A 16,532-nucleotide genomic window follows, 5' to 3' on the forward strand; every position below is an offset into this window, starting at 1 on the left:
AAAGATAAAGAGGGCCAATGGGTCTAAGGAGAAGATAGAATCTTGAATTTAGTGGAGGAGCACTTTACAAAGTTGTTTACATCCTCAGCCAAATCAGATTTCAGAGATTGCATAAATAGGATTCCAAAAAGAGTTACTCAAGATATGAATGAACAACTCATGAAAAAAATCTCAGAAAAAGAGATTGAGGAAGCTGTTTTTAGCATGAGCAGCCTCAAAGCCCCTGGACCAGATGGTTTGAATGGACTTTTCTATCAGAGCCACTGGAATACAATCAAAAAGGAAGTCTGTGCTGTGGTTAAGAGCTTTTTTAAGGAGGGTATAATGCCAGAAGAGGTAAGTGAGACTATTGTTGCTCTTGTTCCTAAAGTGAAACAACCAGAAAATCTGAATCAACTTAGGCCTATTAGTTGTTGTAATTATATATACAAAATTATATTTAGGATTATAGTGTTAAGGCTTAGAAGGTTTATGGATAAGATTATCTCGCCTATCCAGAGTGCTTTTCTAGGGGGTAGGTTGATCCAGGATAATATTATCATAGTTCAAGAGATTTTTCATAATATTAATAAAAAAGGTAGGAATGGATTGGAAAGCCTAGCTATTAAGATAGATATGAATAAGGCTTATGATAGATTAGAGTGAGACTTTTTGGAGGCTACGTTGATAGCTTTTGGTTTTGACCAGAGGTGGGTCTCCTTAATAATGAAGTGTGTTAGAAGTGCTACATATAAGATTAGAATTAACGAGAGGCTCACTAGCAAAATTATACCTGAAAGAGGGCTGAGACAGGGAGATCCTATATCTCCATACTTATTTATAATGGCGGCTGAAGTCTTCACTATTCTCATGGAGGAAGCAAGAGAAAGAAAGGAAATTTCAGGATTCAAAATTGCTCCAACAGCCCCTCCAATCACTCATCTTTTGTTTGCGGATGATTGCATTATTTTTACAGAAGCAAGAGAGGAGAAAATTTACAATCTGATTTTAATTCTTAATAAGTATACAGAAGCATCAGGTCAAATGATCAATCTGGATAAATCGGGAATTATTTTTGGTAGCCAAGTACCCATACAAACTAGAGTTAACATAGAGGAAATTATAGGAATGAAGTGTTGGGATAATCTAGGTATGTATTTAGGGCTGCCAGGGATTTGGGGCAGGTCAAAAATTAAAGCTCTGAATTGGATAGAGGAGAAGGTGATGGAAAAAGTTGAAGGATGGAAAGAAAAGCTCCTAAACCAAGCCAGAAAGGAAGTCCTTATTAAAGCTGTGATACAAGCTATTCCTAGCTACGCTATGTCAGTTATTGAATTTCCAAAAGTATTCTGCCAGAGATTAAACGCTAGGATAGCAAGGTTTTGGTGGGCGAATTCTGGAAAAGAAATAGGCATACACTGGAAAAGTTGGGATAAGGTTTGTGTAAGCAAAAGAAATGGAGGGCTAGGCTTCAAGGATTTTCAGGGCCAAAATTTAGCTCTTTTAGCAAAACAAGCCTGGAGAATCATAGAAAATCCTAATTCAATATGGGTACGTATTTTGAAGGCGGTCTACTTTCCTGAAGGAGAATTTTGGAATGCGAAATGTTATAATAATACATCTTAGGCTTGGAAAAGTATAATTAAAGGAAAGGACTTTCTTCGTAGAAATGGGAGATGGAGTGTGGGTGACGGATCAAGGATTAATATTTGGGATGATAATTGGGTGGTGGGCGAAGGAAAAATTCAAAGACAACAAGGAATAGAGTTAAATTATGTTAGTGAACTCTTGAAAGAAGGGGAAGGGTGGGATGTGAGAAAGATGGAAGGGGTTTTTACTAATATTGTCAAAGAAAAAATCCTTAAGACTCCTACAAGCATCTTGAGAAGAGAAGATAGACTTATGTAGCCATATAAAAAGGATGGAAGCTATAGTGTCAAAACTGGATATCACATAGCTAAGATGGAAAGCCAAGGTAACAGATTGGAAGAATCTTCATCAAGTAGGAATTTGGAAGAATTATGGAAGGAGATATGGAATGTCCAAACTCCCCAAAAGATTAAAAGCTTCATTTGGAGAGCAGCGCATAATATAGTGCCGGTTAATGAGAGGTTGTTTAAAAGAAGAATGGTCAACTCCCCTATGTGTCAGATTTGTTTCATGGAACCTGAGACTATCGAGCATACATTGTTACTATGTTCATGGACGAGAGCAGCTTGGTTTGGTAGCCAATGCCAATATTGTCCCTCTCAGGATCACATCACAAGCTTTGGAGAATGGCTTTTACAGAAAATTAGAAGAATTAAGGAGGAAGGAAGAACTGACAAAGAGGAAAGGATAGGGAAAATGATTTTTCTAATATGGGAGATATGGAAAACCAGGAACCAAGCCATATTCAACAGTAAGGAGATCAATCCTATGGAGGCTATTATCAAGGCTAGAATAGCAGAAAATCAATACAGAGCAACTATTGATCTATCAATTCAGAAGCAATCAGAGAATAAAAGAAAAAAAGCAAAGCGAGCTACCTGGAGACCCCCGCCAAGAAATTGGCTGAAACTGAACGTTGATGCAGCCTTTCAGGAAGTCTCTGGCGATGGAGCAACGGCAATAGCTGCAAGAGACAACTTTGAAAAATTTCTTGTTGGGTACACAGATAGAATCAAAGCTATATCCCAGCAGAAGCATTAGCTACAAGAAAAGCTTTAATTTTGGCAAAAAATTTATAGCTAGATATGATACTAATTGAATCTGACTGTTTACCTTTGGTGCAAGCAATTAAATCAAAAAGTAGCCTTCAAGAGATTGATCCAATTTTGCAAGATATTTTTGAACTGCAGAAAAATTTTAACAAATGCGGATTCACCTGGATTCCAAGAGAAGGGAACCAATTAGTTCATACCATAGCAAATTTAGCAATTAAAAATCAATTGGGTCAGAGATGGTGTACTGAACTACCACGTATCGTTGTAGGCATTCTTCGGAGAGAAGCACCAATATCCTCATCTGGGCTGTCAAGCATGGCATCAACCTAAAGGAGGTATCCTTAACCTTTGCGGTGGAGCTTTATTCTGAAGTGAAGCCAGCAGAGAGACCTGATTCGGACCTCAACAACAGATTCGTAACTTAATTCCAAATCTTGGAGCATACCGGAGTGGATAGCCATAATCTTCTCATGGAGGCCATGGAAGGAAGTCTTCGGTGGCTCACAGCATAACTCCCGTAAGGGAGAGGGTGAATTTGGGAATTGGGTGGGCAGGTTGGGTTGGGGTTTGGGTAGGGTTTTTGGACTTAGCCCATGACCAAAAAAAAAAAAAATCCACCAGTTTAATACTTTATTACATGTCTTTCTTAAATGTGTATGTCAATTGTCAAACATATAATCACAAAAAAAAAAAAATGTATGTCCCAGCTCACATTTTGTGAGTTAAGTCAATATTAACCCTATACAATACCCAAAAAAAAAAAAAAAAACCTATATCCAAGTATCTAATCTGATCTAACCTATTCGAGTAGGTCCATCGAAGATCGAGTTGAGAATAGAATGGATTGAGTCACAGATAGAATTGACAGGAATTTAGACCTAACTCTACCCAACTTACCCGCACTCCTCATATATTATAATATGTAGTTAAAATTTATTATACATATATAATAAAGTTGATAGAAATGGAACTTATATTCTCTGTCTTTTGTAATGTTAACATAGATTTTATTATGATTTTGTTGTTTTTTATTTTAATATGGATCTAATTTTATATTTTCTGTTTTTTATTTTATTAGTATGTTTATGAACTATGGAATGATTAAATATTGTATTTGATTAAAAAAATTATTTATTATGAGTCGTAGAATTTTAAGATACAGACCGGACTAAAGACTTAAAGTTGAGAAATTCTAAACTTGCAATAGGGGTGCACAGACCCGGCCCGGCCCGAAGGCCCGGCCCGGTCCCGAACACTTTAGGGGCTAATTTGATGTGATTTCATCGGGTTTAGGGTCGGGTAAGGGTCTCAAAAATAGACCCGGTCATTATTTCGGGTCAGGTCCGGGCCATAGCTCGGGCCACCCGAAGTCGGCCCGGTGGCCCGGTCATCATACACAATTAATATTTTGTGTTATTAGTGATGGATCATGACTATTCTTATGTGGAATTTAAGTATTGTAAACCTTAATATTTTGTGTTATTAGTCATTATAAAACTATAAGTTAAGGTTTTATAGTTAGAATACATAAGACTTTAGACTAATGCATAATATTGTGTTATTTGTATTGATTTAAATATTTGGTATTATTAGACAATATTAGTATTGATTGTGGTTTTGCTTTAGTATTGATTGTGGTTATGCTTTAATTTTAAAGAAGGGTTGGTTCTTGTTATATTTTTCTAAGTGAATTTTACCATGTTAAATAATGGTTGGAGTCTTGGAAATTTGGATATTCTTACATACTAGCTTACAAGAAGGTATCAACGTAATGTAATGTTAACGGCCCGGTTTTTACCTGGTATAATTGTGGCCCGAAAGTGTATTGGTTTTATCGGGTCTAGGGTCGGGTTCGGGTCTAATAAATAGACCCGGTGTATATTTTGGGTCGAGTCTGTGTCACATCAAACCCGGCTTCACCCGGTCCATGTGCATCCCTAACTTGTAATAGAGTAGGATTGAATTTAAAAAACAAAATTAAATTACCAAATAAGATCAGAATAAAATCTAAATCTTATTCTATCCTATTTATTAGGAGTTTTAATTAGATTTATACCTATAAAATTAAAATTAACTCAATTCTAAAATCTATCTTTAACTATAGGTTTTTTTCGATAGTATTTCTAAATTTGATGAATTAAGAATTAATTAAATATAATATTTATTAAAAATTCACAGGTAAATGACTATATACATAAAATAAATTCAAATTTTCGATTTAAATAAATACATGAAGTTACTACTCAACTAAATCAAATTGATTCTTAATTCTTAGTTGCTTTACTTGCCTTGAGCAACAATAGAATACGTCTATAACAAGCTTTTCAGCGTACAAGCAAATCTAATCTAAAGCTAAAGCCTTCTGGGCACAAGGCTCTTTCCTTTCATAGCTTATTTGTTTATTTTTGCTGTGGGAAGAGAGAGTAAAAGAAAAAAAAAAAACATTATGTGATGTATACATTAAAATTAATCACTAAAATCAATTGTCAGTATAAAAAATATGTTAGAATAAAATATATATTAAAAATAAATTAAATTATATATAAATTTATACACAAATATATTAGTAATTAATTTTAGTGATTAATTTTGATATACAAATAATATTTAAAAAAAAGGGGTTAACAAAGCCGAAGGCAATAAATATAAAGGTCTCTAAAACTAATAAAATTAATTTGCCATTAGCTAATGGAGCCAGTATAAAGGTCTCTAAAGCTAATCAAATTAATTTGCTAATAAAGCCAAAAGAAAGGTCTGTAAAACTAATCAAATTAATTTAGAGAAAAATCTAAAATAATTTCTGACAATTACTTCGAAAGACAACGAGATTCTTGAAAAAAAAATTTAATTCAATCTCTGACAATTATTTTGAAAGGACAATAAGGTCTCTGTGCAAAAAAAAAGTCAATGTTATTTTTTTTTGCACAGATACTAATCAGTCCCAAAAAAAAAATCAAAACCGAATTGGGTATTTTTTTTTTAAGAACTTTGTTGTCCTTTCGAGATAATTATAAAGGTAGGGTATTCACTCAATTAATTTATCCAAGAAATTACATTTTTTTTTAGCTCTATAACAGATAACATCATGTGTTTCCCAAGATTTTCGTGGAAGCAACAGAATGATTGGAGTGTGTGTACTCACATGAATGAATGGACCCAAAAAAGAGTAAAAACCAATCCAAAATTGTTTACAAAAAACCATTATTTATTTATTTGGCATGTTTTGTTTTGTTTTGTTTTGGCCGCATTCTAAAATGTGAGCATTTAAGAGCAAAACATCCACGACTTGTAGATTCTAGCCACAAAAGCAGACTAACCCCTCCTGGGCGCACATTAGCTTTCACTGGCTATTTGGCGCTAACATACGCTTCTCCGTTACACTCCATTTTCTTCTGCTCCACTTGCTTGTTCCCTCTAGAAAGAAGCTTCTTTTTCTCTCTGCCACCCATCAAAACCTGTTTTTTCCCATTTGGGTCCTGATGAAATCTCTCTCTTAAAGAAGTTCCTGTGTTGGTTATGGCTTCCTTGCAGATTCTGAGACCCACCCTCTCCCAATTTTCACTTTCTCAATCCAATTCTCCAGGAAAATCCACATGGAACACCCAATACCCTTATTTCCCCAAACGGATCCTAAAGTTGAAAACTTTCACCGGTTCTAAGCCTTCCACCTTGAACAGGGTCTGTTGTGCAGCGCAAGGCAGCGAGAACCAAAACAATGGCAAGTCTTTTTTTTTTAATCATTGATGTAATTTGATGTTAATCAGGATTGTATTATTGGATTTTTCCAATGGATTTTTGCTATTCAATTTTCAGTTTTCTTAGTTTATATACGTGGCAAGGACTGTTATTAATAAATTAGAAATAGCAGAGAATGTAAAATTTTGCTGGGACCGCTGTTTAGTGATGAGTACTTGTGATATTGAGTATGTTTTCTCAGCTTGATTTGAATGCTATTATCTCAAGATGAAACATCTAGGCCCATGTTGTTTGGAATTTCACGTGTTCGTTAGCATGAAAAACTTGTGTATCATTATGTTTTGGCATTACAAGTAGATATTATTGTGTAGTAGTGTTTCAGCTCGGAGTTCAATTTTTTAACTTCACCTTTTGATGGCTAATGCTGCTATTGATACTGAATTTTCAGGAGAAGAACCTCCGGAATCGTTGTTTATGAAGGAATTGAAGAGGAGGGGCATGACTCCTACATCATTGCTTGAGGATTACAAGCAGGGCAACTCTGGAGTTGACGAAGAGGTGGTTGTGAATGAACAAGATAGAGGCCTCCCGAGGAGAAATGTTGTCTCAACCGATGTAGAGAGGAGTCTGGAAAATCAGAGGGAGCGATCCATGGCGTTGAACAGTGAAGGTCTTGAGGTTGATTCATTGTTAACATTTATCGATTCTTCAATACCATATTAAATATATATATCTGAGATTTTGCTGCAATGATTTCATTGTTTGCCAGTAATTAGTTTATATTTGTCGGTCATGTGTTCCATTGTTTGCACTGCACCAAGGGTGTCTCATATTTTAAAGAAAATAGTATTTCAATTTTTTTGTTGGAACGTTTTTAATGAGTAAGAAGAAACAAGAGAACAAATTATGAATAGGGGAAGAGGAATACAGAAACTCGTTTATAACTTTAACATGGCAACAAGGCTGCAGTTTCAACATCATACCCGAATCAATTTCACACTCTTTCATCTTGCAAATGTCATCTAGAATAGAAATAGGTCCAGTTTCATGTATGAGTGACATTAGTGAGCTTAGATTCTTATATACAGTTGTGATGCCATTTTCTGTGCTGAAATATAGTAATGACTTATGTATTAACCATTTCAGGGATTGGTCCCTCGCGCTAAACTTCTGCTGTCACTTGGAGGAACATTTTTCTTGGGATTTGGACCGTTGATCCTCATAACTGTTGCATTTTTTTCAGCTCTTTACTTGGTAAGATCTTTTCCTTTCAACTTCTGCATGACTCTTTTATGCAGCTATTTGCATGTTAATTAATGCATATATTATCTTGGCCATTATGATTTTTCTTTCAGCCATTGACTGGTTAGTTATGACATGTTGGTCTTACACTAACCTATAATTTTGTAATATTGAATGCTGATGCATATAATCTTAGAGAGTAGGATTTGATGGTTTGGTGTGTACTGTTTTGCAGTATTTTGGACCAACTTTTGTCCATGATGCAAGCAAGATGTCACTATCACCTCCCCAGTATGTGGATCCTTATGCACTCTTAGAAGATGAAAGGATATCTCAGATAGCACCTCAGCTAAAATAAAAAGCAGCATTTCACATATTTAGGTTAGGAATCTCGTTACAGATATCAAGTTTCTGTGTACTTTAGCCTTTGCCGATTAGTTTCTTTGTAAAATATCACCCTGGAACTTGTTACTTGTGTATTGTGCATTCATCGCTGACTCCATTTTTTACAGTTACATTTTTCTTTTTGCATATATGAATAATATATGATATGTAAATTTGAAATTTAAATGAAAGCTCATCAGGTGAAGCATTGCTAAAAATTCTTTAATTTTCCTTGAAATGTCCGGAACCTGACAAACAATGAAGGGTTGACTAATTTCTAGGGATATAATATGGTGTCTTAAGCAGGAATTTCTCTCAACATTACTTTTTGGACAAGCATATGAATAGTGCTCTTAAGAGGATCCTATTAATAAATAGGAGGTAGCTTCACAGAATCACAGTTCACACCATAAGTCCATAACATGGAATGATGAATTGCAAAATCCTCCAAAAGAATATCCATTTATTGTAACTTAAAAAGATTGAAGAATCCCAAGAGTCAAATTACACATGTTTTCATCAACAAAATAGCTACCATAAATAAATAAATAAATGAACTCCATCAAAAGGTTGCCAAATCTATCCTGTTGAGAAACAAGTGGGAGATTAAGACTAGAATGGCTTGTAAACTTTAAGTTCTTTAATAATTCCTTCAATTGATCCAGCTGCAGCAACAATTGAAATCAGCAAGCAGAACACACTTAGCAACTTCAACCCTGTCCATCTCATAGAGAACTTTGGCACTTTAGATTGTACCATGTACATCTTTGTTGGAAAGTACACTGTCAATGGCCAGAATGCAAGAGCTCCAAGCAAACCAACAATGCTGTTGAAGAAAGGAAGTAATATAGCAATCACTGCTGACAATATCACATACAATGTCCTCCATATTAGCCTGAATGGATTCATTCTATAGGTTCCAACCAATGGAATCTTTATGTGATGCTCTTTTGCCATGAAGCTGCTTTCAGGCCAACGCTCCTTGCACCAATTTTCCACCAGCAAAAACACGGGCTGTGTGTACACCTGGTAGGCGCCGACGAGATGAACGACGATGAAAATGTTACCAATGTCAATAAGCCAAAATGGCTCATAGAAACCAAATCCTGTTAAGAAGTTTCCAGGTGCATCGTTCCCAAACGCTGCATAGCCTATCATACCACATAGCATATAGAACACAGTGGTGACTGCCACTGATGTAGAAGCAGCCACCTTCATCACTCGGTTCTCCGGTTTACCCGATTTCAATGTATCCTGTATCTCAACAATGACAGAACTGAAGCTATATGCAAAAGCAATGTTTCCCAAAGCTGTAAAAGTATTCCATAGCTTCTCGCTGCTTGTCACATCCACTCCAATGGTAACCCCGGTAAGGCTTGTTCTGGCATGGCTTCCCCCTATACCCTCCAAAACAATACAAACATCCATCATTCATAAAATACTAAGAAATATGTGTTAATTAGTAAAGGCAATGCTGAACCTGCAACTTTGGCTATGGAGAGACCAATCCCTATGGTAGCATAACCAAAAGACATGATAGCAGCAAGAGCAGAGAGCCATGAAAGTTCATGGAAGTCTGGGATTTGGCTTAAGATAATCTCTATGATCCCAAACATGATCATATAAGGGTAATTTGGCATAGTACACACTGCATCATGCCCATTTTTGTGATAACAATTGGATCTTTGTATGGCCCTGATTACCAAGAAATAAGGAATAACAATTTTAATTAATCTCCAAGAAACAATAACTAAATTGGCAAAGGAAAAAGGATCTATGGGGAGCTTTTAATGTTCTTACACCATACTAATGGCTGCAGTGATAGTATATCCAATGCTTGCTCCAATCAGATTTATGTATTGAGCCAATCCACAATAATGGTGTTGAGTTCCTCCTGGAAACAAACAAACACTAGGATTCAATAATCACACATCTTATCTTAATACATGTCTTAAATGAGAACTTTGCAGTTACCTAGAATATTCTTGACCATGTTCCTATAGGTGCGGTTCCTGGTTCCATGAACAGGGTCAGGGGACCTATAACAATCGGTGAGGAGAAAAGAAGTGTAGAGAGTGATGACTGAGAAGAGCATGAGGACAATGGGTCCTGCAATCCAACCCAACTGGGCAATGGCCCATGCAAGAGATAGCACCCCTGAGCCTATAACAGCCGTCAAAATATGTCCACTCGCAGTTACCCATGTTCCTTCATCACCATAAAATTTGGCAACTTCATTTAGTCATCATATAAAATTTGGCAACTTTATAGTAGCGTTTGGTGGAGAGACAGAGACGGAAAAACTGAGATTGAAAGATAGAGACTAAGAGACAGAGATTGAAATAAATTTTAGTATTCTGTTTGGTGCAAAATGGGAGACATAAATTGAAACAAGAATGAAACTCTAATTTAATTTGCACAAAGAGTAAAATTTGAATTAATTAATTGAAATAAGGGTATTTTAGGTATAAAATGTTATTAAAGTTTCAGTCTCTATCTCTAAAAATTTTAGTTTCCTGTGTCCCTACTTTTTGGAGGTACTGAAATACTGAAATTTTGGAGTCAAAGACAGAAATTTTAGTACCAATCTCTAAACCAGCAAACATAATACTATCTCAGACTTTTTAACATACATTTACTAAAGGATTTACTTGTTACTAATGGAATCTAACCCCTGTTCTTCTTTAGATCTACTTGTTTCACTCCGATAGTATCATAAATCGAGTCAATGAGCCGAAATCACTAACTAATACTAATCTAATACTAAACTAATACTAATAGAATAGAAATAGAACCGTCTTTCTCTTAGAGACCAAAAAAGTAATTGAAGTTCAATCAGCCAGAATAAAAGAATAATGGAAGTCCCATTCCCATATAGGGATTGGATAGATAACAAAATTCACAAGTGCAGATTTTTAAGAGAGGGAATCTTATGATATGTTAGGAATCTCTTATGAAAATCATCCGCGTCTGAAACGTATTTTAATGCCCGAAAATTGGATATGATGGCTTCTCAATCTCTGTCTCAGTATCTCAAAACAAATGCTACCTATGGGTGCATGCAGTTTGAAGCACAATTCCATTGAAAATATTACCTTTTCGTTTTGGATGACCATCGTCATCAAATTTATTAGAGTCATACCCATCTTTTGCTACTTCTTCGATGCAAGGGCTTGTATTGCCCTGCATCGCCATTCACCTGCCTCTCTCGTTAATCTTTGAACCAATCAATTCTTCTGCAACCTTCATGGCTCATGGCTCATGACTTATATAGCATGTTGCCTGTGTTCTTATCAGCATATTGCCATTTTTGGTAATAACGCCAACCAATATGTTATTTTGTTTGGTATTAATGCCAACCAATATGTTATTGATATATGTTCTGCCATGATACTAATATGAGTTTTAAAAATACATGTTAATAACTAATCAGTAGTGTTAGGATTCCATTTGTTCAACGCTTTCTACAAAAATGTCAATTTTATTAATTGCCGATGAATGTTGCTGTAAAACATCTTTAAATAGATTGACTTTCAACTATTTGTCATTTGACTAGCATTAATCAGGATTTCATCACTCTAGTTTTATTATATCAAAATTTAAAAAAAAATTTGTCATTGAATTATATCACCTATTTAAATAAGTAACAATTATTAAAAAAAATTCTCTTATATATATATATATTTTTTTCTTACCCTTAATTAATTGAGTTTACAATATATCATTAAGTATTTTAATTATAAATTAACGGCTAAATATAATTAATATACATATTAAAATTGTAATAATAATAATAATAATAATAATAATAATAATAATAATAATAATAATAATTTTCAATTATATATATATATATAACAACACTCTTACTACTATTACTAAACAATCTCATAATTTTTCACGGATTGTCAAAAATCTTTTTAACTATTTTTAACCTTGACACAAGAATATCAAAATTATACCGTAAAGCATCATATATATATATATATATATATATATATATATATATATATATATATATATTCATATTCTGACCCAAAAACAAAAGTCAGGCCCAAAATAAATAAAGATCCAACAAAGAGATCCCGCTTTCACTACACCTATCCAACCTATATAGGTCGGACATCACAACAACATTTTAACTCTATTTATCTAAACTAAATAAGTAACTAACTTTTAAGATATCTCTCATTTATTTAAAAAGGATATCTCAACAACTTCTTTAAAAAAAGAAAACGGTTATCCACCATTAAAAGTGGAATTACACTAAAAGGTGGTTATCTATTCTACTATAAATATACTGATATTTCTCAGGTATGTTTAGAACCCAATCTACTAAAAATTTGTTTAAATTTTTGCTAACTTAAACATTGGAGTCTCTTACAGGTACCACCCCACCACTTCACAAGAAACTCAGACAACGGCACCTCGACACCAACATAAATCGAACGCTACTCAGAAAAAATCTAAACCTCATATTCAGGCCAAAAAAATAATATAATTTTAACCAACCCTCAGAATAATATCAGTATTCATATTTATATTATAAGTTTCTTTAGTGCTATATATACAAAATAATCAAATATAACAATACTAAAAAAAAATCTAATAAACATTGGATATGATGAACTTTATTTATTGATTTTTAATTATGATCCTGTAACAACACAAGTATTACCTCTTCATGTGATTTATGCAGAAAAATATAATTTACAAAATCAAAAGGAGCAAATACTTCAATATATAAAATATAAATTGCTAAATTAATTTTTATTATAATTATTATTTTATTCTGATATAACTTTTTATTTAAGATTTATATAAATTATTTTATAATTAATTATAAAACAAAAACTCATATAATATTTTAATTATCTAAAATATTATTACAAAAGATTTATAATATTAGTTTTTCATGTATTGTGCGACACTAAATCTAATTTTATGTTATTTTTGAACGGTGATTATTAAAGCATCTCCAATATTTATTTTTAGTTTAATTTTATTTTGGATCCCATAAAATACTATAAACATTTGTGGTAAAACTTAATTTAAAATTCAATAAGATTATTTATCACTCAAATGTTTGGTCTCAATTTAATTTAAAATTTATATTATTTTTAATTATTTTATTTAATAAATTATATAAGTAGCAATATTTAATTATTTTTTTAAAATAATACCGTCTCTTTTTATTAATACCAATTTTATTTTAAATATTGCATCGATGCAAGTTTTAATTTTAAATCATCAATTTAATTACTATAAATGTCAGAATTGATATAAAAAAAAAAAATTATTGGAGTTGCTCTTATGCCAACAATATAATGGAGATAGCCATATAGGATTTTCATACAACCATTTATTAAGATTAAATATTTTATCACTTTCTTGTTGTGAACTTAATTTACGAAAAAGGTTAAACACTTTAAGATGGACAATAATATTTTTTTAAGATAATTTGTGTTATAGTTTCGACCCAAATCGAGAAAAATATTTTTGATTCGTAGTTAGTTTCTTTGGACAGTACTATCAAGAATCAAAACAAACGGATTTGGATTCTCTAAAGTTTGAATTTCACTTTAGAGAATAAAGTGTGATATCTCACCATTGATTTCATAGGTGAGACCAAGAATAAATATAAAAGAGAAACTATTCAAGAATAGAAGATCATACTTTACTTTCTAAAGTAAAATTCAAACTTTAAAAAATACAAATCCAAAACTAATTACAAGTTTTTGTCAAACACACCAGAAACACCACAAACCTCAATAAACAAAGTATAAACTTGAAGTCCACATACAAATAACACTAACATTCATACACATATCACCTTTTGCTCATGAAAAACACCCGCTGCATGCCCAATTTAGAGTCACCTTGTGTTTATTACAACCGTGATAATTAATTTGGTTATATATATATATATATATATATGTAATAAAACCATGTTTCTACTTTCTACTATGATATTCACACGTTCCAAATCTCAATCTCTCTCTCTTATAATTCTTATTGAAGTCTCTAATTGAGCAAAATGAGAAAACCAATAGTCCTTGATCTGCTGAAAACAGGTTATTGAATAACATACATAGAGGTTATATATCAATATATGATGATTATTGATGATATATACCATGTGGAATCATGGAAGCCAGAGACTAAAACAATAAATAGTTAGAAAAATATGATCTCCTTTCTATAATAACCATTTTCATTCTCAAAACTTGTTTCCCCATTTTTTTTAATTTATTATTTAATTCTCACTACCAAGTAGATTTAAAATTTCAATCATCTCCTTCAAAAATATTATCTTAAAACCCAAAAGAGATCATATATTCATACCAAATATCAAAGTCAAAATTCATGCTTATTTTTTTCAAGTGTATTGAATATTACCAAAAAGAAGGGAAAAAAAAGTTAATTATCACATGAGGAGTCAGATTAATTAGCAAGTTAGTTACATACTTTGCAGTTTGAAAAAGTTTGTTATACAACTGTTAATAGTGGTGAACGGTTAGTTAGCAGATTTAGCTAAGGAAGTATATATAGTAGATAGAGTAATTAGAATTTTGAGTTTTTGCTCTTGTAAGTCTCATTTTCTTGCTTAGTCAGAAGTAACTTGCTTTTGACCTAGGCCTTTCTTCTGTAAACTTTCCTCTGTTCTTGAATCTTTCCTCTCTCTGAACTAACATTTCCACATTAATACTAGCCAAACCTGTTTAAAAAAACGACTATATTATGTGTACATTAAAATCAACCATCAAAGTCAATTACTAATATAAAATATATGTTGAAATACAAATACATATTAAAAATAAATTAAATCATACATGTATTATACATAAATACATTAATAGCTGATTTTAGTGACTAATTTTAGTATACGAATAGCATTTTTGTTAAAAAAACATATATCATTCATATGGTCCTCAACGCATTTCACAATTTATCTATTTATGGTAATTTCTAGGGAAAAAAATCAACAAGCTCAAGCTTTGACTTATGATATAAAATACACGGTTGTCAATAATTGGATTCAAATTTCTATTCTTATCTCTACTATGTAAATGATATTTCATTATTTCTCATAGTAAATATTACCCAAGACTTCTTTGTATTATTTGATAAGAAAAAAAAAATGAAGAATAAATACATAATTTTATGTGGTTAAGATTTCTCCCATCTTGACGACCACAATAATAGATAATGAATTATATATAATAGTCCCAATCTAATGTGATTATAGGAGTCCTATTAATTGATTCTATATCAAACTATATTTATTTTTTCAAAATTTTTCATGAATAGGTGAGAATGATCTATATGAGATAATTGATAACCCCGTTTTTAATGGAGAAAGAGTTGCATTTTAGAATCTATTTCCACAGTAATTAGGACATTATTATACATTGTATAAGTGTAAATGTGTAATTTTCTACCAAATCATGAAATTAATTGTCCTTCACTTTCGGTATACACTGTTAAGAAAATGTCAAAACATTAATTTTTCGGCCGTCTATTGCAATCAAAATTTGTTTCCATTTTCTTACCTTTTTTTCAAATTCAAAATTACATACACTTGGAAATATATATATATTTTATTGATAAAGGATCATGCTTAATTGATTTAGAATCTTAAATAGGACAAATTTGTAGGATTTCACTAGATTGAAGGATAAGTCATTAGTCAAAACATGAATTAATCTTCCTATAAATAGATGATATAATATAACATCGGAACCACAATTTTGTTAAGCAAGGCATAGTAGTTTTCTATTTGCATGGAGATGTTGAAGCAGAAAAAGAAAACAACAGGGAGGAAGAGGATTGAGATCAAGAAGCTTGAGAAAGAAGCAAACAAGCAAGTCACCTTCTCAAAGCGGCGAGCCGGGATGTTCAAGAAAGCCAGTGAGCTATGCATATTATGCAATGCTCATGTTGGCATTATAGTGTTCTCGCCGGCCGACAAGTTGTTCTGCTTCGGAGAACCCAGCACGGAGGCCGTGGTGGAGCGGTACCTGAAAGGATCGCCAGATTTTGAGCCAATAAAGTCCTCCCAAAGGAAGAAGCCGGTGTCATGCGAAGAGCATAACAGAAAATACGAAGAGGCGATGAAGGCGTTGGAGTTGGAAAAGAAGAACAAGGCTGATGTTGAAGGTTTTGCTAAGGTTTGGGGGAGAGGAGAATGGTGGAATGAAGAGATTCATGAGATGAGTGTTGAGCAGTTGGAGCAGTTTTTGGTAGCCATTTATGAATTGAGGAGTAGGCTTCTTCAAAGGGCTGCTGAAATCATGATGATGCATGGAATGTTATAGAATAATTCATCAACCCTGTTTTGATTTTCATCATGAAGTTTTATCTTATTACTGCTTGCACAAATTTAATTCAGTGTTCTTTTTTTGTGTTTAATGTTTCAATTTGGTTCAAATGTTATGTTTACTTATTAGCAAGGATTGATGATGATATCTATATTAAGACTAATTTATTTCAAGTTTTATTCCAAAAAATAAAGAAAAGAATTAA

The 16,532-nt window shown here is 32.7% G+C and overlaps 3 protein-coding genes and 1 pseudogene across 3 annotated transcripts; 3 read left to right on the forward strand and 1 right to left on the reverse strand.

Annotated features, from left to right (window-relative positions):
• Positions 1-1,941: 1,941 nt before the first annotated feature.
• On the forward strand, positions 1,942-2,670 carry LOC148546919 (uncharacterized). The gene has a single exon (XM_088499440.1). The coding sequence runs from the start codon at positions 1,942-1,944 to the stop codon at positions 2,668-2,670; it is 729 nt and encodes a 242-aa protein (XP_088355566.1).
• A 3,244-nt stretch (positions 2,671-5,914) lies between these two features.
• LOC107617608 (tubulin alpha-6 chain) lies at positions 5,915-8,224 on the forward strand. The gene is made up of 4 exons (XM_016319408.3): positions 5,915-6,402; positions 6,829-7,058; positions 7,527-7,634; positions 7,858-8,224. Exons 1-4 carry the CDS (start codon positions 6,201-6,203, stop codon positions 7,978-7,980), a joined length of 663 nt encoding a protein of 220 aa, XP_016174894.1. The 5' UTR covers positions 5,915-6,200; the 3' UTR covers positions 7,981-8,224.
• Positions 8,225-8,449: 225 nt separating this feature from the next.
• Positions 8,450-11,352, reverse strand: LOC107617605 (amino acid permease 6). Its single transcript, XM_021111168.2, has 5 exons — positions 11,102-11,352; positions 9,981-10,214; positions 9,807-9,900; positions 9,487-9,701; positions 8,450-9,403 (listed from the first exon to the last, which is right to left on the reverse strand). Exons 1-5 carry the CDS (start codon positions 11,199-11,201, stop codon positions 8,619-8,621), a joined length of 1,428 nt encoding a protein of 475 aa, XP_020966827.1. The 5' UTR covers positions 11,202-11,352; the 3' UTR covers positions 8,450-8,618.
• A 4,422-nt stretch (positions 11,353-15,774) lies between these two features.
• LOC110266445 (agamous-like MADS-box protein AGL61 pseudogene) lies at positions 15,775-16,403 on the forward strand (annotated as a pseudogene).
• The last annotated feature ends 129 nt before the right edge of the window (positions 16,404-16,532 follow it).

Source organism: Arachis ipaensis, chromosome B9 (assembly GCF_059453495.1).
Source record: "Arachis ipaensis isolate K30076 ecotype BB chromosome B9, ASM5945349v1, whole genome shotgun sequence".
Lineage (NCBI taxonomy): Eukaryota > Viridiplantae > Streptophyta > Magnoliopsida > Fabales > Fabaceae > Arachis > Arachis ipaensis.

Bases quoted from the DNA above. Each gene is read 5' to 3' on its own strand.
- LOC107617605 (XM_021111168.2), bottom strand. From the start codon at position 11,201: ATGGCGATGCAGGGCAATACAAGCCCTTGCATCGAAGAAGTAGCAAAA. The intron at 9,702-9,806 runs GTAAGAACATTA...CTTGGTAATCAG, and splicing joins ACTGCAGCCATTAGTATGGT to GGCCATACAAAGATCCAATT. The intron at 9,404-9,486 runs GTTCAGCATTGC...TGGAGGGTATAG, and splicing joins CTCCATAGCCAAAGTTGCAG to GGGGAAGCCATGCCAGAACA.
- LOC148546919 (XM_088499440.1), top strand. From the start codon at position 1,942: ATGGAAAGCCAAGGTAACAGATTGGAAGAATCTTCATCAAGTAGGAAT.
- LOC107617608 (XM_016319408.3), top strand. From the start codon at position 6,201: ATGGCTTCCTTGCAGATTCTGAGACCCACCCTCTCCCAATTTTCACTT. The intron at 6,403-6,828 runs GCAAGTCTTTTT...CTGAATTTTCAG, and splicing joins CAGCGAGAACCAAAACAATG to GAGAAGAACCTCCGGAATCG. The intron at 7,059-7,526 runs GTTGATTCATTG...TAACCATTTCAG, and splicing joins TGAACAGTGAAGGTCTTGAG to GGATTGGTCCCTCGCGCTAA.